We start from the raw sequence: 27817 nt of genomic DNA, 5'->3' as shown, positions 1-27817 counted from the left end.
AATCTTAGGGCTCCATAGCAGCAGAGAATTTCTTGAGCAGTTGAGTAAATATGGACTTTTCAGAGAATACATGCACAAAAAGGTAGTTTCCTCTCCTTGTCCAGTTTAATGTTTGCTGTTTTCAAGTTGGTCGATGCTTGTTTCAATATCCAAGGCCATTACTCCAAAGTTTAAGAACTAACTGGCTGGCTGCTAAGTAAGTTATATATGGAACTTCGCGGTATAGGCTACTGGTCAGACCACCTGCTTATCCAAGTGGGTTTTCAGGTTCTCATATCGGCTATCCTAAATATTTTCGCGATTTTCCTCAATTCCTCCAGTTGGCTCAAAGGGCAGTATCACAATCACGCCGCGACCGCTTCCTTCCACATCCTTTCCAATTAATTGTCCAATGTTCCATAGACATTGACAGCGTCGTTAAATAGACCACGTAAATTCCAGAGACATGTGTAAATCGCTTGCAACAACGTATTTCGAGCTTAAGTTTCGTTTGGATTGGCGTCTTACGCAATAAACCTGTATGAATAAGTCATTACCTTCTGCGTCGGTGTCCAGTTCCTGTAATTTCATTTCACGCTGTTGAATGCGGTACAAATCTTTACATTTCCTGAATAATACGCCCGAAGCGTAATTCTATTACTGCGGCTGGACGACGTCCAGTTTAAACGCAAGACTTCAACTGGGTTGGTTCCAATTGACGTTAGTAAATAGGCTGTTCAATGTTTGTTACAGAGCAAACGTTTTACGTGTCCGCGAAACAAGATCGGGCAACCCTTGAGGGTGGCATTGGGAAGGTGTGTTCCTTTTACACATGACGCTTGTCTTCTGTCTATAGTAGCAGGCTACCATAAATATAACCAAGTGCGTAAGCATCACATTTCTCACCCACGCAAAAATTTTGGCTGTCGCTCTCGAGAGACATCGTAGCACCCAAGCGCGCACGAGCGGTATTTTCACCGCAGCGGTAGAATAATCGCAACATTAGATTCTCGTTGGCTGTGCTCACGGACGGCGAAATAGACTTCAATGTTTGCGTTTTCTTCCCCGTTGGGAGTTGGAATTTTTTGCTAAGAACAGGGGCAAAGCGTATAAATAAATTTTGGTTCCCTCCACTTGTAAGTCAAATATTGTTGAAAGCCCAATTTTACAAGTTATATGAATACCTGCGTATGTAACTAACTAACCAGATGGCTTACCGAACCCGAAGGCGTATGTATCTAAAGAAATTATTCAGATACTTTCTTTTTTTGTCAAATTGTCTCGAGTTCGGCAGTAGAGATTCAGAGACTTCTATCCACAGTTTCTTTCCGTTGTTGTCACTCTACTCCGATATGACCGAACTGTACAGCTATTTAGCCGCTCGTGCGCGCACTCAGGTTGGGTTCTTCGTGTTCAATTGCCACCGCCAGCCGCTGATTGACAAACTTGGTCTAAATCTTTCATGTAGAGCTTCGTCGAAATCGGTCAGGTATTTACCAGCTTCTGTTTGCGAGCAGACGTGCAGATGGAGAAACAGACGAGTATGACGTAATCATAGGCTCTTTTCTCTCGATATTTTTAACGCATGCCTAAATATGCCTTCGAGTGGCGGTATTCACTCTCGAGTAACTTGATGATTTGAGTGCATATAAACAGCTTATTCAAGGTATGCAGAACAACGAGATATTCTGTAAATTACTTAAGATGCTTTCTTAACTTCAGATGCTTAAATTTAAGCAGAGAAAATTATACAATTAGTTGATTAATTCTTGTCCATACCTTCCGAATTTCAAGATACCAACTACTTGAAAGTTTTCAGACATAACATCTACTTTGAACCGTTGTCACATTTGTCATATTTTACAAACATAATAGAGTTTCGTAAAGAATTCTAATTACGTTTATGGTCCAGCTCCATACCGATTGTTACGTGATTGCCTTCAATAATTCAGTTAATTACCACTGTCAAACTTCAAACGAAATATAGGTTTTATGCGCTCACCATTATGTTTGAACGCGTTAAAAATTGTGGTCTTATCCTGAATATTTTTACAACGAGCTGCCACCGGAGAGTAATAAAGTCCTTGTAATAAGTGTCTCTAACGTCGCCCTCATCTCAGGAGTTCGCTATATCGATAGTACTTCTGTTGCGAACGAAGGGAGACCTCTAGCAGCGTGATGTTCGTACATCAATGTAACTCCGTCAATTGGTTTAAAAGTTATTAAGGGGGAATCACATGATCACACTGACGCATGTATATTATGAAAACCACACGCTTATTTTTTCTTATAAATTAAGGTATTTAGACTGACAATTTTGTTTTTGGCTTCATTCTCAAGCTGTGTACCCATTACAAACATCACTTGGTTAATGATGTTTAAGAAAACAATAGCTGTTTACTGACAGAACCATCCGTAAATAAACTTGAGGGCGAAATGCCAAATTATTAAATGTTAAAGTAGGGGTGTACACATTTCCTACGCTGCTATGAAGAGTTTTCCCCCAAGAAACTTTACATTTCTGATTGTCGAGGAACTTAATGGATCGAATATATAATAAATATAATAATAAATGCCACGAATAAATTGGCTGTACCTGATGGGACGTGACACACGTTTTCTTAACTGATGAATTTCTTCTCATTAATTCATGTTAGAAGAGCCAGTACTTCTGAGGGACATACCTTCGTCATAGCATGGAAAAGGTAAACAATAATCAATTTTCTTCGACTCGGAATGCAATCGAAATCACAGTTATCAGACAATCAGTATAAATAAGTCGAAATGTAGAGCAAATCTCACTCCAGTCCTCAGGATTTTTAAATCTGTCTGAGATAACTCTTTCCCAACGCTTTGAAAATATACGTACTTTGATCGATTGTGAAATTCGGAGAAGAATTGTGTTGCAAACACGATAAATAGGGAAAAACAGTGCTCTGTTATCTAGTCACAAACAATTCGTTATAACAGATTCGTTTAGCAAATAGCTGAATAGTGTACCATTTCTTGAGCAAGCTCTTCAGCTGTTCAAGTTACTTCAGACCGTTCGTTGCGTTATTTCTACGATAGATAGGGAATGTGCATTTATCTTTATTCAATAAGTTAATTGAAAGCGACGGTGGGCCGAAGATCTCAGCGAGAAATATTGTGTATTAGCTATAAATTATTCGCACCTCCTGATCACACTTAAATACACACCAAAAGACAACAAATGTTTGATACGTAATTAGTTTGAATACGGATATCCAAGAATTAAATTGGTCTCTTCGAGATATTAAGATACGCTTTGAACCAAATTTAGAATGAACCCATTGTATGTATCTCAAAAATCCGTAGGCCAAGGTGAAGCTGTAAAGCGATTTTCGACCTTGTTATTTGCATAATTGACCGTGGAGTTGCTATCACCTCCTACATAAATAAGACTATGATCTACAGTTTTGTAGGAATTGAGGTTTTCACAGCAGTGAGTATGAAGATTTCTGTCTTCTGGGTCTTCTGTCTGTTTGGTCTGGTCGATGTTTACCAACGACCTGATGATGGAGGCAGTATGACCTCTGAAACGTTGGTGGACATCGACCAGACTACACAGCGCAACAACCCAGAAGACAGAAATCTTCATACTCATCGCCCTGATGATGGAGGCAGTATGACCTCTGAGACGTTGGTAAACATCGACCAGACTACACGGCGCAACAACCCAGAAGACAGAAATCTTCATACTCATCGCCCTGATGATGGAGGCAGTATGACCTCTGAAACGTCGGTAAACATCGACCAGACTATACACCGCAACAACCCAGAAGACAGAAATCTTCATACTCATCGCCCTGATGACGGAGGCAGTATGACCTCTGAAACGTTGGTAAACATCGACCAGACTATACACCGCAACAACCCAGAAGACAGAAATCTTCATACTCATCGCCCTGATGACGGAGGCAGTATGACCTCTGAAACGTTGGTAAACATCGACCAGACTACACAGCGCAACAACCCAGAAGACAGAAATCTTCATACTCATCGCCCTGATGATGGAGGCAGTATGACCTCTGAGACGTTGGTAAACATCGACCAGACTACACGGCGCAACAACCCAGAAGACAGAAATCTTCATACTCATCGCCCTGATGATGGAGGCAGTATGACCTCTGAAACGTCGGTAAACATCGACCAGACTATACACCGCAACAACCCAGAAGACAGAAATCTTCATACTCATCGCCCTGATGACGGAGGCAGTATGACCTCTGAAACGTTGGTAAACATCGACCAGACTATACACCGCAACAACCCAGAAGACAGAAATCTTCATCCACAGTTTTAATTATCGCCGTACGCTGTTTGTTTCTCAGGAGAAAATCTTTGGTCTTGGCAATGAAAATAAACGTTGTGGGAGGGGGACAATTAGACTGCCAAAAATAAAGTATTCAGCTGTGCACAATAAAGCGTTTTATTAAATACGTTTAAACTGATGAATTCCTAGACACACATTTACCTCCATCGGACTTCCGCGTGGTTCCACAGTGTCAAGGCCAAAGCCTTTTTTCTTAGTAACAGTGGTTACTGTGAAATGCGGAATTTTATTAGTTTATTAAGAGATAGACATTGCCACCTACAGACTTGCCTCAAATTTAATATTCTTAAATAAAATAAATTTGTCCGTGTTTTCCAGTAGCAACATGTTAAAATAATACACATTTTGTATAGGTTTTCAATCAAAATCAAAAGTTGTATTAATTTATTTTTTAAATAATACATTCTCTATACTAAGTATGAGGTAGTAACAATTTTATAGGGTCTAATAACACTGAATTACCCTGCGGGTCGTATATTATCCACCATTGCCTTAGACCTTATATGCTGACCTAGAAAATTCAAACAAACTTCCTAGGTTAGTGCGGGAACCTCTCAGGGCCAAAGCCTATTATTCTATGTGCAAAAGGTGAGCAGTGAAAGTGGGTTGGGGGTGGGGGTGGGGGGTAACCCGGTTGGAGGCACGGAACTTTCGGGGCCCAAAGCGCCTATTACACTGCAGTTTAGAAACCAGTAGGGATCACAGATGATGAGATGGTGTTCGAGAAAGACCATGACGTAATGAACAGTGGTCGACCTATTAGGTCATATTACCAATTCGTTATACGATAAGTCGTTTATGAGGAAAAAGTACAAATGGACTTGCGTTTCACATAAAGTACTTATGATATTGGACTGATATTAAGTAAAATTAAATTTTGCTGTACAACTATTAGTATAGACTTTCAGTACCAAATTTAATCGAAATCCTTCCAGTAGTTTCGGATATGTAGGATGCGGTGGATAGACACATCTTTTGCGAAAATGTTTAAATTTTATTCAGACAACATAGAATTTTATGGGAGGATAATGTAAGGCGGGGTCTATGGGAGATAGGAGTTGAAGGAGACTGGATTTTTTTGGCCCAGGAAAGGGTCTGGTGGAGGGCTTTGGTTAATTCGGTGGTGAACCTTTGGTTTCGGTAAGCCAACTAGTTAACATAAAATTTATCTTTGCATCAGTATAGTGTAAGGTAAACGGGCTGTTAAGAACTTACCTGAGCAGCGTGGAACACTAAACCTGTTTGATAAGAAGATTGTAGGCGACTATAAAACCGTAAGGGGAATGCCATGCCTTGGCCTTCGTGGTCTGTCTGTGGCCCAGTGAATGACGAAGGCAGATGATTTAGATAAACATGAATGGATTCTCTTGTACTTTAACATCAATTAAACAAATACGTATCTCGTAACAGGTGCAAGTCACACAGTAAACGGTGGCTGCTGGCGGTAAACAGAGCTGCACACGTTCACCGAAATAAACACTTCGCTCTGTCTTTTTCCCCTCTTTCCTGAGCATCGTGTGCGACGATCTCGCGGTGACCAAAGTCCATCCACACGCATGAATGTTCTTCACTTACGTAGAGTGGTTATGACGCCCGCTTCGTATTATGGAGGTCCCGGAATCAAAAATGTCTGCCCGGAGACTGGCTATCCTGACTGAGGTATTTTGTGGGGTTTCCCCAGTCCCTCCTGGAAAGTTTATTCCAGCCAATGAATGTTAGTAATTAAATGAGTGACTAAATATTCAATTTTGGTCAAACTGTACGTGGTCTTTCTGTTGATGACTGTCTCCATTTTCACGCAAAGGAAAATGGTACCGCTATGTGGGACTTATTATGTAAAGTTATTCCTAAGTGAGATTTGAGGTGAGAACGAAGACGTCTGTCGTCTATATTGTAACCTGGTAGATCATCGCTCTGAAGGTGAGGCAGTATGACCTCTGAAACGTTGGTAAATTTCAACCAGTCTACACGGCGCTACAACCCAGAAGACAGACATCTTGATATCTGTATCCAGTCTTTCAGGAGACTTACCAGATATGTTTACGGTCGATCACTATCCGAATTTCGGAGGAAATCTGAGAAATTAAACCTATTTTCCAATGAACAGAATTCTTGAATTGTGTTGCTATTATTCACATTTGCCACTCCATCAGGGTCAGCGATAACACTGGTGTTAGGCGACCTTTAAACTCACGATAGCGATGTGTGCGATTGTATCACGAGGATGCTGAAAACAAGATCGCGTGCGCCAAAATGATCATCGCACGTGAATCTGCTTCACAGCAAGGAAAATCTTACATGTGACATCGAAGTTGTGTGTATGCATGAGTGAGTGCGTGCGAGTTCGCCTACATCTCGAGAAAGGGTGAACAGATTTGCACCAGACTTGGCATGCTTATTCCTTGGAATCGGGAAGAGGTTTTAGAAAAGTCATATTCCGAAAATATGCCCTGGGTTCGAAACTCTGTAAAGGTGGTTTCTGTATCTTAGAATCCAGGCACGATAGAATGTTGCTAAGACTGGAGGTGTATGATTTGAGGTTTTCACAGCGGTGAGTATGAAAATTTCTGTCTTCTGGGTTGTTGCGCTGTGTAGTCTGGTCGATGTTTACCAACGTTTCAGAGGTCATACTGCCTCCGTCATCAGGGCGATGAATTAGTATGAAGATTTCTGTCTTCTGGGTTGTTGTGCTGTGTAGTCTGGTCGATGTTAACCAACGTTTCAGAGGTCATACTGCCTCCGTCATCAGGGCGATGAATTAGTATGAAGATTTCTGTCTTCTGGGTTGTTGTGCTGTGTAGTCTGGTCGATGTTTACCAACGTTTCAGAGGTCATACTGCCTCCGTCATCGAATTGCCCTGATGATGGAGGCAGTATGACCTCTGAAACGTTGGTAAACATCGACCAGACTACACAGCGCAACAACCCAGAAGACAGGAATCTTCAAGACTGGAGGTGTTTGTTTCGATGATGAAATTGCATAAACTGCCACAGCCCGAAAAATATATCCTGGGTTCCAGTCCCCTTAAGATATTTGTTTGTAGCTCGGAATTTAAGCAGGATAGAAGAAAGGCTCAGAGAACGAAATTGTTTGTTTCGGTGACGAGAGTACAGGAACTAAGTTCGTAAAGCCGAAAACTGTCATGGATTGGAGATTCGGTGAAAATGGCTTTATGAATAACATTTTTTCTGATACCCAACGATACGTAACAAATGATCATCCAAATGATAGGCTTTTGGTCAGTAAAGATTAAAAATAAATTCCCCGCAGTAACAATCTTGGGCTCTCTGCTGGTGTTATAATTAATTAGCTCTGTGGCGTATAAGCATATTGAAAAAAATGTTCAAGAAATTCTCTGCTTTTATAAAAAACCCAAGGTTATAACCATTTTCCTAGGAACTTGTATCTGATCCTATCCTAAGCCATTTGAATCCGGTCTACAACTTCGTACCATATTTCTATAAAATCCGTCTTAATATTATCCTCTCATCTGTACTTAATTCTTCAAAGTGGTGTCTTTAATTGGGATTTCCTACCAAATATTTTGCACATTTTTGTACTTTCATTGTAAATGCTGTATAGCCCATAGTGCTCATGTTTATTCATAAAAAACTTTTCAGCATTAAATAATGTGAACGAAAAAAGAATCCCCGCATAATGGAAAATTTTCCCGACTTCTATTACTTGATCGCTCTTCTTAATTTCTAATAATATACATTGGTTTTATTATGTCCGTCCGTTTGTGAACAATTAGGCATAACAGATTCCAAACTACATAACCGATTTTGATCAAACAGGGCTTGATACGTACACCTGCAATAAATTCCATCAAATCAGTTTAATTTTCTTCAATTTGGCTTATTTTAAGAACCACGTTTCGAGTTTATAAATGATCTTCTGCGTTACTTACATATTTGGAATCCTTTGAAATATTTACATGACACATGTTGTTCAATGTATTAATTTTAAGTCCAAAATAAAGAGCAGGTGTATAAATCGCTTTTGAGCGAAAAATTTCACGAATAAACGTTGTACGGACCTTTAAAATACACATGTGGTAACTTATGCAATATTTTGAAAAAAATCTTTAGTACAATAATAATATCTATTACGTGTGCGCCGTCAAACTTTCTGCAATCGCTCTGCTATCTATATGACGTACGCCCGATTACAACACAGCAGACACGCCATGAACGTAACCTTAACAAAAAGCTTTGTTTCAATATCACCCACCAAGTGTACAGTGAATTTGCCCGTTTCTTTGTTTGTTAAAATATTCGTCATAACGAAACTTCCCTGAATCTTTAATTAATGAAAATAATAGACCAATCATATGTCAAGGAATATATTGTCACCTTCGAAAGCTGTTTTCTTTTTCTTTTGTTAATATTTAGTCTAAACGTGTTCACGATATTTGTCATTCAACTAACACAATACTACTTATATAATAAATATTCTCAGTTCGCGTGTATACTGTCGATAAATACGATAAACACATCGATAAATATGTAACTATCGAACTGTAAACGTAATTAATACATTGACATACGTTGACATACTCTATTATACTTTTTCGCAGGAAGGGCCTGTATATTGTCATAATTAATCTTCAAAACTATTACATAGACTTTGATGAAACTCGATATTGGTGGTAGGCTTATGTACTAAAAACGTACTGACAAAAATTATGATTTTATTTCGTGTCTATTGTCTAAATAAAACGTCTGATGATCGAGCAGTAAATTAACACAAACATAAAAGTTTAGGCCTGCTACTTATTATAGTTGATACATCCTTCATATGGCGAAAAATTAACCAAATATAAGACGAATTAATTATAAACTATTTGTTATGAAATATGTAGAGACAAACACAATTAACTTTGGCAACAAAAGATATTAATAAGCAACAAATGAGCATTTAAGTAGAGTGAGATAAACAAATTCGCGCTAAATAGAAAATTCTTAAATTCCTAATTTCTTTCAAAAGTTATATAGGCTCCTATACCCTATTTTATTGAAAATAATTTATACGAAGATTCTACACATAGCTATCAGCAACTTATTGTTCTTCAAGATGGCAATCTTGTGGAATGGTACGCCTTATAGTCTAGTAGAAATTAACCGACTTTTCGCAGGTGCTCATTGCCTCCAGCATCAGGGCGACATCGCAATACCCCAGAAGACAGTCGTCTCCTCACCTGAAATCTCATGAAGACAAGGAATTTTGCAGGATTTTGATGGGTGCTCTAAGAATATCCACTTTCTAGAACGAGAAAGAGATGAGAAGTTATCATTACGAGGATTTTAGGGAGATTAATTGTGAAGATATGTTGTGGACATAACAGGTCTGTGTCCAGTGGTCAGTTTTCGTATTACTGGAATTGGACTTCCGAGTTCTGCTACCAGAGGTTTAGTTAGATGTATTTAATATTAGGTTTGTCTTGTATTCTGCAAGCAATCTGCTTCAGTCATTGTGTTTTACTTATTTTCCTGTTTGTTGCAACCAACTTGATCTATTCATTCCATCTGTCTCAGTCTGTGGGTCATAATATCTTAGTCAAGGAGGTGACAGACTACACGCTGAACGCCTGGGAATCGATTCCATAAGCAAACTATTCTTCTCACCGAAACGGCTGTGTTCAGAACGGCTCTGTAGGCCACTTACTCACCTATCCAATGGGCAATGGACGCTGTATCCCGGTAATTAAAGCGGCCAGAGCTTTAAGTGGATATCTGTATCCAGTTATGAGGTCTAAATTGCGTGAAACTTTATTCCACAGTCCCTATATGCCTTCACGTCTTGTTTCCGAGGGACAGAAATTAATAACTTTATTCGGTGTGACTGATTATGTACTTGCCTAATAGTCTCAAGCGATGAAATAAAATGGCGTCGAATTAAAGAGTAATGTGATCATGAATGATGAATAAATGAAGATTTGAAGACTGGTGGTCACTGTATACTTGGATTTACTCGTGTTATTCTGGTTCATTGGTTCTAGCGCCATCTCATTTGCTTGGAGTGACTGGCGAAAACCACAGTAGTGCTATCAGGATAGCAGGTTTCCTTGCCGAAATTCAACCCCGATGTCTTCAGCACAAAATCATTTCTTGGAATATGTTGCACAAAGGTCAACCGTTACACCAGACTGTAAAGTCGAATCGTTGTCAGCATACAATGTTTGGGGATCATTAACCAAGGCACGTTAATTGCACAAAGAATTTTTATTTATTTTGTTCAATAATTTAGAAGGACTTTGTTTATTTCTACAGATTGTTTTGTATATTGTGTAGTTGACTCCATCCCCACTTAATGGTATTAAAAAATACCTGCACCTTGTCGTGGTGGTGGGGCTTGAGTACCTCAGTGACCCCAAGAGCTACTGGTAGGGCCTCCCTACGGGGAGAGGTCAGACTAAGACAGGTACCCTGGACCTCCAGGTTGGGGGTTGGTCTCAAAGCTAACAACCTTGCACCGTAAAAAGGAAGATGTTTCGAAACCTCAATCAAAGCCTCGGACAGAGGAGAATTGAGGCCATGGACCGAATACTGACCGGAGAGCCATAGAAGAAGAAGAAGTTGACTCCATGGAGCAAAGTCCTTCTTGAGTCGCTCAGATAATCAAGAAATTTCCTGCCTTTTATGGACGCCGAATGTTTCATCGCTGTGTTTACTAGAGCCATACGGAGCCAGTCCACGCCCTCCTACCCCGTTTCCATGGGATGCATTTCAGCCTAATAAAAACCTTTAATTTATGCCTTGGTATACTACGCCGATAATTATTATTATTTATTCTTTCCAGGTTTTCCTGCTACTGGTCTTTTTGAACCAATGGTGATCCGCACCGCTAAGGCTTCCTTTTTCAGATTGTAATATTTTCCTTGTCATGTGTGATGTCCCTCTGTGGCTGTCTTGTAGAGAATCTGTTGATTGCTTTCCTGGTATAGTTTCCAGATATTTGTTGTTATCTTTGTCCTTAATCTTTAGATGTTGCGGATAAATGACATATTGAGTACATCGGTTGTGATAAATGACAATTTTTCAGCACGTTTTCCTGCCCCTTCGAGATAAATAGACATAAGCAATAATAGCCAGAGATCAAAGTTAAAGGTAAGAGCTGTGTCTCAGTTTACTGCCATCTTTTGACAACAGTTTCAACTTCGTGCGTGTAGTGTGGAAAAAAACGCAGCTCTCTAACTCAAGAATCCGAGTTATTGCGTTTTAACCATGCATCAGGTGCAAAGGAAATTTCATTACCATTTCATTCGCCAGGATATGCATTTTTAACGCCAAAATAAATTCGTTAATTACTTCCGTATGTTCTATTCACGAGTACCGTTGTCATTCAGCAACACCTCAGAAGCGCTCCAGCGCTAGATACATATAATGCACGTGACAAAGACCATTTTGTGGGAATGTGTTCATCAGTTATTCTCAAAACTTTTAACCATGAAACACAATTTGTGACGAAACCTACAGACAGAACAACAAACCGGCTTCAAGCAATGCGTTTATTCTGATTTCACATACGTAATTGGCTCTAATGCTCATTTATTGCAGGTACCAGTCTGTTGTCGCAAAGGTGATCACACTACCTTGAGATGAAAATTATGTTTCCTGGTATTTCGGTAAATATTTATCAAATTGAAAACCGCTTTAAATACAAATTTAAATCTTAATAGGAAACTACTACACGAATACAATATAATACTATACAAGAGGACTCCTTGGATGAGGGATCGGCCTGTCGCAAGGCCTCTACCTCTACAAAGGACAGCACAACACAGAAAAACATCCATGGCTTGAGTGGAATTCGAACCCACGGTTCCAGCGACACAAGGCCCACGCCTCAGACCGCGCGGCCACAGCGGACGACAATAATGTATAACATATTAAAATTGCGATTAATATGATAGCCCATGAGCTAAATTTCATTTCCTATTTTTCAAACGTAACATAAAACACGGTTTGTAAAGCTATCTAATTAAGATAACATATTTTTTCAGTTTTATTAATTATTTTATCTGAAATTGATGTGTTCAGAGACATCGGGGCATACAGTTATTGTGTGTTTTATGTATTGAATAATTTATAATAGAGCAGCATAAGGTGAAGGCTCTGCATTTGAAAGTATGCCATCCTTTCAACAACTAGTTTCTAAAGAAATACCAAAATTCAGGTTAAAACGTAAGTTTAAGTCATTTTTAATGATAGTTAATAGCAGGTAGAACGTAACTTGCATTGTAGTACTCCACACCTCAAGCTAAATTCTTACTTGATTTCGGCGAAGGACGCCTCAACGACCACGACGACGTGGTAGTGGTACCTGAAAACATTGTTTGTACGGACGATTTAGTCTAAAAGATTTGCGGAGATAACATAAGAAACAATGACTTCGAAGAGCTTAAAACTACCGCAATCTTTGCTGCAAGAAATTGTGACGTCGACGAAATAAATGAGAGAGTTGTTGACTTACTAGACGAAAAGACTGAGCGAATCTACTCGAGCATTGACGCTGTCGAAGACTCGGACAAAGAAAAGTTCAGTGAAATGGTGACACCCGAATACTTAAACAGTTTGCGACCACGATCACTGCCCCCACATAATTTGCGACTACGTAAGAACGCTATTGTCATGTTGGTACGTAACTTAAGCGTTTGGGAAGGATTAGTTAACGGAACACGTTTATCAGTACAGCAATGACCAACAACCTCCTTCAATGTATGGTCACAACGGGAGATCATTCCGGTGAAATTGTTATCATTCCACGTATAAAACTACGTATACTGTGACAGCGAATACCCATTTATCATGTGGAGACACCAATTCCCCGTAACGAGTGCCTTCGTAATCACTATCAACATAGCTCAAGGCCAAACGTTCAAACGAATTGGCATTTATTTAGAACAGGATGCTTTCGCACATGGACAAATCTACGTCGCATTTTCACGTGCACCAAGCGACCATTGTATATTTGTTTATCTAAAAAAATGACGAGAAAATAATCTCATTAAAAACGTTGTCTATGCAGAAATATTGAACGAACAGAGCATGACAGACAGGAGAACAGAAGACATTAAAAGAAAAGAACGTTAGCGAAAACTCGGTATGAATCTTGACACAGTGAAACAGTTGAAATGTTAAAAAAAGAACAATAACTCATGAAGAGAATGAACAACCTATACAGAGAGTGACGCAGAATAAAACGACGATTACACGTTAAATTGTACCAGCTAGTCTAAAAGAAATTATATTCAATGACAATTGACCTCCGAGATTGCAAACGTATACAGACATCATCAAAACATACATAATGTCCTTTCAATACGACAAAACCTTAAAGAAGATTTGAGAAGAGGTTTCCAAAGTGTGTCCGAAACGATCTACAATATTTTCGAGAATTTACCTATTGAAACGCAAAATCTGTTTGAATATCAGACGGTGAATACAAAAACATGTAGAAATGGTTATCAACGTCAAGAAAGTTATAGAAACCAAACATTGATAATGAACATACCACAAACGAACGCGACAAACTTCAGAGACTTATTGAACTATCAAACACAAACAGACGTGTACTGAATGTCAACAACACTACCTATGTGGAACGAAAGAAATTGTTGTTGGTGACCGTTAAAGTACATGATTTTGGAAATAAATAGATTGACTCTAAATGGAGTACGCACATTTTAAATAACGAGAATGAGACAAGACAACCAATTTATGTATGGAAAATATTAGAAATTGCAAAGTGCGGTCGAATTTGTAGACATTAAAGGTACTGGAGACGACGGACATTTTAAAGCATGGCGACGTTATAACGATGAATGCCTTATCTTCGGGGGGTTGGTTGCGTTTTAAAATCTTGAGTAAGACACTAAACTTTCCTTTCGGAGAGCATCGGGGGGGGGGGGGGTTGTCAAGTTTGTAAAACGCAACCAACCTTGTGTAAGAAACTAAACTAACCCCCTCTTCGGGGGGGTTGGTTGCATTTTAAAATCTTAAGTAATACATTAAACTAACCCCCCCGAGGGGGGGTTAGTTTAGTTGGTTGCGTTTTAAAATCTTATCTCATTCAAGTGTTTTAACCCTTGAGTAAGAAACTAAACTACCCCCCCCCCCGAATGGGGGTTAAAACACTTGACCAATTCCCCCTTCGGGGGGGGGGTTTCGTTTTAAAATCTTATCTCATTCAAGTGTTTTAACCCTTGAGTAAGAAACTAAACTACCCCCCCCCGAATGGGGGTTAAAACACTTGACCAATTCCCCCTTCGGGGGGGGGGGGGGTTTCGTTTTAAAATCTTATCTCATTCAAGTGTTTTAACCCTTGAGTAAGAAACTAAACTACCCCCCCCCCCCGAATGGGGGTTAAAACACTTGACCAATTCCCCCTTCGGGGGGGGGGGTTTCGTTTTAAAATCTTATCTCATTCAAGTGTTTTAACCCTTGAGTAAGAAACTAAACTACCCCCCCCCCCCAATGGGGGTTAAAACACTTGACCAATTCCCCCTTCGGGGGGGGGGGGGTTCGTTTTAAAATCTTATCTCATTCAAGTGTTTTAACCCTTGAGTAAGAAACTAAACTACCCCCCCCCCCGAATGGGGGTTAAAACACTTGACCAATTCCCCCTTCGGGGGGGGGGGTTCGTTTTAAAATCTTATCTCATTCAAGTGTTTTAACCCTTGAGTAAGAAACTAAACTACCCCCCCCTCCGAATGGGGGTTAAAACACTTGACCAATTCCCCCTTCGGGGGGGGGTTGCGTTTTAAAATCTTGAGTAAGACACTAAACTTTCCTTTCGGAGCGCATCGGGGGGGGGGGGTTGTCAAGTTTGTAAAACGCAACCAACCTTGTGTAAGAAACTAAACTAACTTCGGGGGGAGGGGGGGTTGCTTGCATTTTAAAATCTTATCTCATTCAATTGTTTTAACCCTTGAGTAAGAAACTAAACTACCCCCCCCCCCCCGAATGGGATATTTAAACACTTGACCAACTCCCCTTCGGGGGGGTTGGTTGCGTTTTAAAATCTTATCTCATTCAATTGTTTTAACCCTTGAGTAAGAAACTAAACTAACCCCCCCGAATGGGATGTTTAAACACTTGTGGGCAATATATGTGTTTCTAACCGCCTCAGCTCAGTGCGTAAGTCCTCTACCTTTGGATTGTTTGTTCCCTTGGCATGATAAAACACAAAGTCGTTGTTTCTGCTTGTGATGTACAAACCGTCCAACGATGTAACGCGAGACAGGGTCTAGGAGATATTAATAATTCGCTTATGCAATCTAGAGGAGGCAAATCAGTGGGATATGGTGGATACACAAATCCATTACTCCTAGACAATATAGGTATTTGTTGTTTATTTAAAGACAGCCAACATGTTGTGCATACCTTAAATTGGGATAAATTTTCATTTACGTACTCCGTACCCAATAAATATAAATGGCTATCAGTAACTTGTTTCAAATCTTTTTCAAACCATAACTGATCACATACATTGCAAGCGTATCCAAATCTATTTTCATTAAAATGCTTATGAAAATATTCTGTTGCATTTTCATACCTTGGTTGAGCGATTCTTGTAGGAACACTTGTACTTGCTAATGATATGGAACCATTAACTTGCAATAATTTCTTCTTGCGATATTCTGCATTATGGAGTCTTTTAGCATCAATCTCATCCGTCTTGTACATAGTATGAAGCAACAAACTATCGCAACAACAGATTACTTAATAATTCTTATATAAGAAAAGTTTTTACTAGCAAAAAATCATCTACTCCACGACGAAATTCTTCTACAAACGATTCACAGCTGAGCTCTTTCCAGAATAACGAAAGTAATATAACACAATGCCACGTAACGTGTCTTAGGTAACAATAATGCCAAGTAAACAATTAACATTTCCTAGGTAACAACAATACTAAGTAAACAATTGACGTTTCCAAGGTAACATAACAATGGACTTACACTTTTTCCTTTAATTTTTTCGTTCCACTTTTTGCCAAATGACACTGACCCTAAAATATAGACGTATTTACGTCAAAAAAAACACAATGCATGCAGAGACTGTGTAGACTACTACTGAACGGGTAGCTGCTTTCCCGCCCACAACCGTAACACGTATCAGTACGGGGAAAATGTATTAGTCCTAAAATGTGTATCGTTTTCTCCACAACTTTTGTCGAAACATTATTAGCTCCGAAAAATATTTTGGGAGTTACACTGTACTACCAGAAGTTCTTGTAGTTCTTCCCGTGAAGAGTTCGTTATTGCTGTCTGACTTAACTAAAGTTCCAATATGACGACAAACAAAGTTTTGTAGAACTCCCAAGAATTAGATTTCATTAAAAGTAGGTTCAGTTGTTCTCTAGTTGTTACACACGGAGGCAGACAAACATGGCGAAGCTGATAGGCGGATTTTTTAACTTCTTTCTGAACGCACCTAAAACACTTAACTGTAAGGGAATAATAGACAATTATGTAAGTTACTTATAATCAGTTATTGCGAATCAGACAGTACTATTCTGTTTTCTTCGATTATTATTGAAAGATATGAGATTGTTTCAGCATCGTCCTAGCATTACCCAGCTGTGGACCTCAGATGCTGAGTAACAAAGTTTAGAATGTAAGTGTAAATAAATGGCAGGTGTTTACTCAGCAATCAATTATTCTCATTTAAAAGTCATCCATATGTTCTTTTTGTCTAGCACGTGTAACAGCAATTCCGGGTGTAGAACACCCAGGATGAGAAGAGGCTTTTGGCGAGGTACACAAATGGTATTCAAAACGAATTTACTTTTAGAAGCAAACTAGTTGTGAGGAAGATTAGCAGATATCAACGAAAATTGTACAGTACACATGAGATTCCGTGAGTTGATACTGGGAACAACCTTCGACAAGAATATGAATAAATAATTAGCAAATGTTGAACCACAAACACAAATGATGCCGTAAGACTTATTAATTAAACTGGAGACAGCATAGAGACATTATGCAACAGAACTGACCTTAAACTTAATTTCTCCACAAGAAGAGTGGTTCAAAGCACACAGACCGTGTGAAAGACACACTAGAAAATACGTAGGCCTAATTCATGTCCAAGCTGTTTTCGTTTCAGACATAAAATCACAAGGCTGGCTGCCAAGCTATCAAGATATATACAAATCACTAGATTAAACGATAATAATCGATATCGAACGTCGAGATCGATTGGTTAACACTCCCGCTTCGTATTCTGGGGATCGCGGCTGCAATCTTGGTCCGCTGAGATTTTTATTCTGTTTATTTCAGATTCTCGCGGTGTAGAATATCAAATCGGCAGTATTCTCGGTTGTTGCGCCTTGTAGTCTGGTAGTCTGATAAAAGTTTAACAACGTCTCAGAGGTGTTTACTGCCTCCATCATCTGGGCGATGATGCATTAGTAAACTTCTACCAGACTACAAGATACAACAACCCAGAAGACAGCCGTCTTCAGACTCACCGCCGTGAAAACCTCAAATCCTTCAGTGAAAAGTATTAATAGGCCTGGAAGTAGATCTGTGGCGATCTAAAGCCATTGGATCTACTTGTGAAGGTGAATATTGTTGTGCGCATTTCGGAAAGAAACTCGAAAATCACCTATGTTGTTTGTTCCGTTATGTCCGTCCTTCTATCCTCATGTAACTGGGTTCAAACTCGTATGTGTTAAACGCAGGCCTACACTGAATTCTGTTTAACTATTTTGAAGTGGTTTAGTATGAGCCAGTTTAAGGGTAATTTTATTCAAAGGCTTGAACGAACTATTGTTTTTTTTCTGAATCGCTTAGTAAATTATGAAAAAAATTAAATGTACGGAACAACGACACAAAAAACACACGAAAACGTCTATACATAGGCCCTTCTTAATTAAAATATCCCTCACAATGAACTGGTGATTAAATATGTACATTTTAATACTCGAACTAACGAAGTTTCTTATGTCAATTTTAGTGAGCTATCATAAAACGTTTCAAAATATAGATATTTGTTAGAGTCCAAAGGTTTATAAGTCATCACAACAGTCCACACTAATATATTCTGCATCATAGGCCAAGCAACACAGACTCGTGTTTACATGTATTTATCTCTTCATATAGTTTTTAAAATACCATTCGCTCATTTAAAGTTCTTCTGTACCTTAAAGCCTCCAGTGCTGACCATTTCTGCACAGTTTGTTCAAGATATCGAAATAGTACATTAACATATTCCATACCCTACTTACTAATCATAATCTCACCATCTCATTCGACGATATAGGACTATAAATTATGCATTTGAAACAGCGTCGTTAAATAGTCTAGAACTTGACGCCACAAATAAACCTTCAGCCCTGTTGACACTCTCTATCCACCATGAATTTTTTTTCCCGATAATGAGCATAAATATAAATAAAAATTCAGCATTTACAATTTCAGATTAGTTTTCATGATAAAAAGTTGTCAGTGGAATCACGGTTCCGGAGAATTTGACGTAAATACGTCTATACGGAAAAGAAGTTTATATATTGGCTTTAATGTAAATATTTCCTTTATACACGCTTTACAGTTGCGTAAAGTTTGATAAAAACATTGCTTAATCAACTTGAATTAGTTACGCCTAAGATGGGTCTGTGGTAGCTGAATGTAATGTAAGGTAAGGTTTGCCTGAACGGTTAAAAGCGAGTGTGAGTTTGGGAATTAATAAAATAAGGCGTGTGTTTGTTTTATTTACGCAGTATTTGGAAACAGAATAGTAAAACGGTTCTCAAAGCCCAAGGGTCATAAGAAAATACATTAATGACTTTTCATAGGTTTTAATAGAGCAATCACTTTTATATATTTACATGGCCTTGTATCGAGCTCCAGTCACACAATGACCATTATCGACCATGGGCATGTAATATTATTCAATTACGAAAACAAAATATTTTATATCAAATCATCTTACAGTTTTAAATTCACTAGAAGCTATCGATATGGAACTCGCCAGGTACGCAGTTAAGTAAAGCTATGGTGAAACTGAAAGAAATTCCATGTTTATAGAATTGTAGATAAGTCGTAATCGCGTTTACGATTACAAATTATGAACAAGGGTTTTGCGGAATAAATTATCAGAATGACTTCAGGTTCTCACTGTGACGAGTATAAAATGACTGTCTTCTGGAATGTTGCATTGTGCAACTGACTGACGTACAACCTCCACTATCACTCATCGGCCTGATGAAGGCAGTAAGTTGCTCTGAAACGTCGGTCAGTATCTACCAGACTACGCAGAGCAACATACTAGAAGACAGCCATCTTCAAGTTACCAGAATCTCCATGTCCCTCGATTATTGACGACTTTTCGCTTCAACGAACAATGCAAATGTATGCCTATTTTTAAAATATTTTTGCTACGACGAAGAAGTAATTAATCTCTCATCATTGATATTTTATGATTACTATACGTATCGAAATTAAGATGGTAATCAAGACAGTTATTTACTAATTGTTTCTGTAACTTCTGATGCTTATACAGTCTGTGTAATGTAAACGTTTGATTTAACACTTCTATAATGCCTTACAGGGTTACATAGATAATAATTATCTTAAAAAGTAACACAGTTCTTATTTCTATGATTTTATATTGTTCTAAAAAATGTGGGGAAAATATTGAGCAGTTTTTCTGGGAGTCGGGAACCAGTCAGAATTTTTACATTGACATTAATGGGAACTTCATTTTCGATTTAAGAATTACTACCTTACGAACAGCTGTCATCGTACGAATTTGCTTTCGTAAAGGGGTATAATGGAGAGAAAAGTAATCGAAACTATTTAATCTCTTAAGGATGAGGAAACAAGCCGTAGATATTATTTTTATTTGTGGTGGCAGGTTTGTAATACGAGGCTGAGGCCAACTAGAATCTGGTGATTGTTAGAAAAAAAACGGTCCGAGAACCAGTGGTTACGAAACACTGATACCAGGGAAACTTACTTTGTGGACGAGCCTCGTATCTTACCCGTGGTAATTAGACATAACCTAATAAAATGCCACATATAAATTGAATAACAGAGGACATGTTTTCACTGACATTGTTAAACACTGACTTAATCAGAGTAAAAGGAGCCAATGTTCCTATGCGAGACGTGGAAAGTGTTACCTGGCCAGAACACAGCACTCCTCTGTTGTGCAGTTTCTGCATTTGTGGCGTTGCTGACCGGTTGCTGTTGAGGGGTTCGCCCATTCGTCGATGAAACCCCGTCATCATTTACAAAGCACGCGTTTACGGCCGCCATATTCTTAAGTCACTTCTACGTTTCAAACTTATTTTGGGGTTGAAAACATTATCATCTGTCGTCACGTCTTGAATTTAACACCGTATCGTACTGGAACTACAACGGTACGCTCTGCTGTTACATGCCTTATGCTTGCGCGTTTGTTCGCCCGCTGACCGCCCCCCTCGCGGAGGCTCCGCCCCCGCTCGTTCTGCATCCTTGCCTTTAATACCTCAATTGCGTTCTACACACAATACCGTCGTTGTTTATACGAAGAATACAGCGGTAACTATATGTACCACTGGTGTTAACGTTCAAGAACTTCGACCGTTTTGCCCGTGGACTGTTTGTTGGTTTCGTTTATTTTTTATTGAGTAGACTTTATTATAGCCACGGTCTTCTTCAGCATTTGAATGCTGAGTTGGTCAGGATATTGGAGCACTACAATGATTCATGGTAAGGGATTGACCATTTGATGACACTTTGTTGTCGAAACATGTCTCCAATTAAGGTCAATATATAATATGATCGGGGTCCGCTCTGGCCGCGCGGTCTGAGGCGTGGGCCATGTGCCACTTGGTGGCAGGGACCGTGGGTTCGAATCCCACTCAAGCCATAGATGTTTGTCCGCGTTTTTCTGTGTTGTGCTGTCCTGTGTACAGGTAGAGGCCTTGCGATGGCCGATCCCTCGTCCAAGGAGTCCTACCAAAATGTCTATAGATCACCGCCCTGATGACGGAGGCAGTATGACCTCTGAAACGTTGGTTAACATCGACCAGACTACACAGCGCAATAACCCAGAAGACGGATATCTTCTACAGATCAAAGCCAACGAAAAGATGGGACCCGCAGTGCTCAGGCACTTGAAGAACGGGTCGTTCCCAGTATCCCAATATCCCCAGTATATAATTTGTACCAAATGACAAACCTGTTGTGCAGACGGTTATAACATATGATGCTTTTTTGGAACCGGAAGTATTGGGTCCTAACCAGTTTACATCTTTATAGCTTATTTCTCTAAAACATTTTGTACAATTAATAAACTGTTGCAAATGGCCTCTTCCCCAAGCCTTAATCACAAATGACAATAAAAATCACAGTCACTGCCAAATCTGGCATCGCCATTTCTGATCTAATTTATAAAGTTCTGTGCGGTATACTGAGAACGAGTGCCTGAGCACTGCGGGTCCCAACTTTTCAATGGCTTGATCTATAGACATTCGGTAGGACCCCTTGGACGAGGGATCGGCCCGTCGCGAGGCCTCTACCTGTACACAGGACAGCACAACACAGAAAAACGCGGACAAACATCTATGGCTTGAGTGGGATTCGAACCCACGGTTCCAGCGACACAAGGCCCACGCCTCGGACCGCGCGGCCACATCGGACCCCGTACTATGAGGACTCTTTACTATTTTATGAATGAAAGCTTTGTTCCTCTTAGAAACGTTATTTGTCGCTGGAATGCAGTGAGTGATTCCTTGAAATTGTTTTGAGATCGCAAGCTAATTCCCAACTTTAATTTGTTCAAGATGTCCCAGTGTCCGTAACTTGTCTTATTTTAACTCTCGAGAACTGAAGCCATAATGAAAACCATTCTAAACGTTTATCAGTACTTCTACAAAATTACTGTGAAGGCCTACTGGTCGCGACATGTAACTTACCATGCGTGGAGAAGCAAGAACTACGCGACCTTGTCGGTGTTTATATTTATTTTAAATTTATTTCAAATGTAAATCTATTGTTAAAAAAATAATCTACCCGCAGACATCACGCTGCCCATAGTCAGAAGTTATCTTTTTTGACGTAAATACGTCTATATCTTAGGGTCAGTGTCATTCGGCAAAAGGTGGAACGAAAAAGTGTAACAATGGTTACCTAGGGAACGTCGTCTGTTTACTCGGCATTATTGTTACCTAGGAAACGTCAATTGTTTACTTAGCATTGTTGTTACCTAGGAAACGTTAATTGTTTACTCGTCATTATTGTCACCTAGCAAACGTCAATTGTTTACTTAGCATTGTTGTTACCTTGGAAACGTCAATTGTTTACTCGGAATTATTGTTGCCTACGAAACGTCACCTGTTTACTCGGCATTATTGTTACCTAAGACATGTTAACCGTGCCACGGTGGTCTAGCGGTTAGAAGGCTGGCCTTGTAATCCTGGGGTCTCGGGTTCGATTCCCGGCGGTGCCCGAATTTATAACTTGTGTTGGGCAAGGCCGTGGTCTAGGCAACACGGAGTTTTCCTCCGGGGGCTTCCCCGGTTTCTCCGTGGCATCCCAACAATTACTCCATTCACACACAGAAGAAGGCAAAGGCAAACCACTTTTGGATCATCTGCCAAGAACGTATATGAACAGGTCCCAATCCGAGAAAAGGATGGAAGGATCCTGTTCATATGGACCTGTCCTCAGACAGAACACTACAAATAAAAAAATAAAATAAAATAAGACACGTTACGTGGCATTGTGTTATATTACTTTCGTTATTCTGGAAAGAGCTCAGCTGTGAATCGTTTGTAGAAGAATTGCGTCGTGGAGTAGATGATTTTGTGCTAGTAAAAACTTTTCTTATATAAGAATTATTAAGTAATCTGTTGTTGCGTTAGTTTGTTGCGTCGTACATAGTATGACATTACCTTACCTTACCTTACCTTACCTTACATTACATTACTTTACATTACATTCAGCTACCACAGACCCATTTAAGCGTAACTAATTCAAGTTAAATAAGCAATGTCGTAATCAAACTTGTCACAATTGTAAAGCATGTATAAAGGAAATATTTAGAATAAAGCCAGTATATAAACTTCCTCTCCGTATAGACGTATTTACGTCAAATTCTCCGGAACCGTGGTTCCACTGACAACTTTTTATTGAATTATAAATTTGCCATAACGAAAAATTTTCAAATGGGAGTTCTTCATGAGATCTACATTCGTCATTGGTTTTGATGATAATTTATTTAAGAAAAATTCGTATGACATTGGTGGATTGGCAGTGAGGTTTTGCGAAATATGCAGGGTTATTAATATCCTAATTTTAATGTTCAAAATATTACTGTGCGGAGAGCACTACGATTCTCAATACAGGTAACCCTCGATTTACGCCGGGGATGCGTTCCTGGACGAACTGGCGTAAACTGAATCGGCGTAAATTGAAACTCTTTTATAATGTAAATCAATGGGATGTCAATGACATGCATTCCCAGCACCCAAACATTGACGAGTAATATAATGGCATTACATTTAAAGCTCTGAAATAACGTAAATAAAATGAAGGGAATTTAAAAAATATATTTTATACACTTACAATCGGCGATGGCGTGATGAAGCGGTGTTAGTTCTCCGACGAAGTCCCTGGTTGAGGATCGTCATGTTTTTTTAAAGAAGGCATGTAGTGTGGACTGTCGAGATTTCTTCTTTCTTTCTTTCAAAATTTCACGATTAAATTAGTCCTTTAAAAGTTTAAAGCGCCAGGAATGAAACTGCATAACAGCAAACTCACATATGCAAAAGTTTACATTTCACAAACAGCTTTTACCGATTCATCGATCTCATTGGAGCAAATTCTCGTTAACGAAACATACGTAATTGCAGAGATGACTGTATTTATTATTTTTATTCAAAATCAGCGATGTAAGAATTACGATTTAGTGTAAGAAACAGTACGAGAAACATTGTAAAACGTTATAAATAATAGTAAAATATATTTGTCTCACTTTTTGACTTTCTGGTTTCAAAATCGGCGTTATTCTGAATCGGCGCAAATCGAGGGCTACCTGTATTCGAAAATTACCAGGTTCTAACCTTCGTCGACTGTCCTGAGTTCTCACAACAGCCGGATAACCATTGCATTCGGAATGGACAAAATTCTGCTACAATGTAAGTTGCGTTATTAATTTAGTCTGAGGACAGCCCCGAATTACCAGCTCAATTTGCTCAATTGTAAGTCAGTTTACCAAAATTATTTTGAACCTGTAGATGGAGTAAGTATAGCTGAATACTACGAAGTAGCTTACCTAACCTAAAGCGTTTATCGTAGTAAATGGAGACGTTCATATCGTGTATTTTTCAGTTGTATGTGACCTTGGAAACATTTGTATGAACTGTGTGTTCTTGCATAGTGGGATACCACATGTCTGTCCGATGTTAAAACCTTGTTTTGTGTCAGCGAGAAACAGGATGTGTAGTGATAAGAAGAGCAAAAAGGCGAATTACAGATGTCTTAGAATGTAATTTACGATTGAATCCACCTTTCTGGCCTTTGCTTTAACTTATAGCATAAGGAAGTAGATTGTTACAAAGCTAATGGATGGTATTCGGCATTTCGGTAAACATACATGACATCATGTTTTAAATAAAAATTTGATCTTAATGGAATCCTTACTTTATGTATTGTAAGACTGGGCCATCATTTGTATATAAACCACGATAAACTGTTATCTTTTCTGAAAATGTATACCACAAATTTATATTTTGGGTTCTTGAAAGGTTTTCAATTTTGACATATAAAAGCCAAACCTTTAATTTAAACCCTCGACAGCAACATTTTTTTAAATCCTTTGGAAATTTTGATGAAAAATCACTCAGACATACAAGCTGACAAAATTTTTATATTTTGAAATTCTTGCAAACAAGTCGTATGATAAGTGCTTTAAAGATTTGGTAAAATAAACCCTCAAAGTGTGTGAAAATTTCGATTGGATTGCATATCACGATAAGAGAACAATAACGGAATTGTTTAGTCACGATGTTGTTCAATCAGATTCTGTTAAACAGGTACATTTCTTGATAACATGAATATCTATCTGCTCCTCAAAGAAGATTCTGTGCTATGGAGTTTATCGAGTTAGTTATTAGCTAGAATGTAAGAGTTGAGTAAAATCTACTTCAGTGAGCAATGACTTTTTTTTAACGAGATTGTGTTATTATTTTATTTAGTGTTCTGTCTGACGACAGGTCCATATGAACAGGATCCTTCCATCCTTTTCTCGGACTGAGACCTGTTCATATACGTTCTTGGCAGATGATCCAGAAGTGCTTTGCCATTGCCTTCTTCTGTGTGTGAATGGAGTAATTGTTGGGATGCCACGGAGAAACCGGGGAAGCCCCCCGGAGGAAAACTCCGTGTTGCCTAGACCACGGCTTGCCCAACACAAGTTATAAATTCGGGCACCGCCGGGAATCGAACCCGAGACCCTAGGATTACAAGGCCAGCGTTCTAACCGCTAGTTCTTGACAAAAGAGCACAAAATGAAAGCATACTGGGTAGGGCAGTTTGTCTGCGTATCAACGAAAGTCCACTATTACACTAAAACAGGTTCACACGAATATATTTGCCACCCTTGTTTAGAAAAAACTGACATGACCAGTAATATGGTGCAGGATATTTTTTGAAAAGTCCATTGTTACTCGGCTTGTCCAAGAATAGCCCACTTTGTTTGTGGAACCCCGAGGTTCTTCACCGTGTTCACAAAAGCCCGCCACCTAACTCTATCCTGAGCTAGCTGCATCCAGTTCTCTCCATCGCTTCCTGTCTCCCTAAAGGTACAATTTGGCTGCACGCGACAGAGACAAGCGACCGAGGCAGGCGACAGAGACGGGAGACGAACACATCGCAGCTTGTCGCCACACACTTTTGAGGTGACGACCGAGACATGCGGCAAAGTGTTTGTTTTCTTTGTTTTGTTGAGACATATGTGCACATATTCTGTGAAAAATGAGTACAAAAATGCTTCTAAAAAGGTTACTCGAAGAATAAGAAGAAGATGATGTGTTGCTGTGTTATTTGTTGCGAAAGAAACAAAGAAAACCTATGAGTTCAATATTCAAAACCAGACGTGAAGAAGGATCTTTCTGTCGGTGGTCAGTGGTCGGTTTTCTGCTACTAATTCTACCAATTGCTCATCTTAATTTAATTTCTGCCATTATTTTACTCAACAACACTCGTGCTGCCTGAGCCCGTCGCGAGACACTACTGGTCCGAGAGCGGTCTCCTGTGCTTTGTCTCTGTCGCCTGTCTTTGTCTCGCGCTCGTAATTGTACTTCATACGATTGTACAGAGAGCAGACAGGAAGCGACCAGTCTCGGTCTCGTAACTCTGTCGCCTGCCTCGGTCGCTTGTCTCTGTCGCGTCCAGCTAAATTGTACCTTAAGGTCCATTTTAACGTTATCCTTCCCAGCGGTCTCCTAACCTCAGGCTACCTAACCATTACCCTGTAACACCCCCCCCCCCCCCATCTTCCCTCATGCGTGCTTCATGTCCCTTCCATCCCATCCTCCTCGATTTAATCACCCTAACATTATCAGGTGAGGATACAGGCCGTGTAGTTTTCTCCATGATACGTCTCTCTCCCTCTTCGGTCCAAATATCCTCCTCAGCACTGTCTCAGAGATCTTTAATCTGTATGTTCCCTCAAAGTGAAAGATTATGTTTCACACCCATACAGCGCAATTGGCAAAATCAGCTTTTTGTATATTTTAACCTTTAGTTTTTTTATATGGAGTGGGACGACAAAATATTTTATAGTAACTTTCTTCAGGAAATTCCCCGGTTTCCGTTACATGGTAAGTAATCATCCAATAGACGATATGGTTTCATATACGGTTTGTACAAGCTGTGCCTCCATCTAAACTTAAAAGAATATTTAATTCACCGTAGCTTCATGCATTTCGCCAGAGGTCTAGATATCAGTTTTCAGAGACAACAAATGAAAACTCTCCATTAACTATTCTAATAAATCGATTTTCGGCACTCACAGTTGTTTCTTTGTTGAGTTCTTTCACTTTCGAAAGCCATCACAATCCACCAAACTCCTTCTTGAGACCAACACTTACTGTATTTTCATTATATATTATGTTCTACTAATACGTAGCCCTATGTTCATTTCACGTAATGGATATTTGAATACAAACAGCTCATGAATAACCAACATCTTCCTCGCTGGGAAAGTACTGCCACAGTGCATTGGCGCCTTCTAGTATCATAATGTTTCTTGTGAGTTTAAACAATGCTAGTTTATATTAATATTTCACATTAACAAACGTGTTCAGCATTACGTATATATTTCTTTCTGACATTTTCTGTCTCTCTCGCACTGGTCATATCTCAGCAGGTTCTCGATATGACCCTTTGTTTTCTTATGACAGCACATTAGTGCAGTTACTACAGTTGCCGTCATCAAATTGCGAGCTTTTAGGCCACGGAAGGACTTCACCCCTCCACATTA

General features: G+C 39.3%; 1 protein-coding gene and 2 long non-coding RNA genes across 5 annotated transcripts in view; 1 reads left to right on the top strand and 2 right to left on the bottom strand.

Moving 5' to 3' along the window:
- Positions 1-27463, bottom strand: part of LOC110839426 (aquaporin AQPAe.a) — a 45294-nt gene extending 17831 nt beyond the window's left edge. The window contains exon 1 of one of the 3 annotated variants that reach the window (XM_022083604.2): positions 27348-27463. In XM_022083604.2, coding sequence (XP_021939296.1) covers positions 27348-27387 — 40 coding nt within the window. In that variant the 5' untranslated portion in view covers positions 27388-27463. Of the gene's footprint in view, positions 1-6364; positions 6384-20468; positions 20725-27347 lie in introns of those variants that run through there. The other 2 variants (XM_022083603.2, XM_022083607.2) reach the window with 2 other exon arrangements.
- Positions 6506-10302, top strand: LOC110839427 (uncharacterized). Its single transcript, XR_002546479.2, has 2 exons — positions 6506-6884; positions 9472-10302. It is a non-coding gene; the product is annotated as an uncharacterized LOC110839427 (long non-coding RNA).
- LOC147873674 (uncharacterized) lies at positions 9472-16024 on the bottom strand. The gene is made up of 3 exons (XR_015535559.1): positions 15894-16024; positions 12609-12659; positions 9472-9599 (listed from the first exon to the last, which is right to left on the bottom strand). It is a non-coding gene; the product is annotated as an uncharacterized LOC147873674 (long non-coding RNA).
- Positions 27464-27817: the final 354 nt, after the last annotated feature.

The sequence above is a fragment of the Zootermopsis nevadensis genome, unplaced genomic scaffold (genome assembly GCF_977971745.1).
Source record: "Zootermopsis nevadensis isolate Lab colony 2312 unplaced genomic scaffold, Znev_1.0 Znev_ptg000017l, whole genome shotgun sequence".
Taxonomy (NCBI): Eukaryota; Metazoa; Arthropoda; class Insecta; order Blattodea; family Termopsidae; genus Zootermopsis; species Zootermopsis nevadensis.
This window is presented reverse-complemented; position numbering and strand designations above follow the sequence as displayed.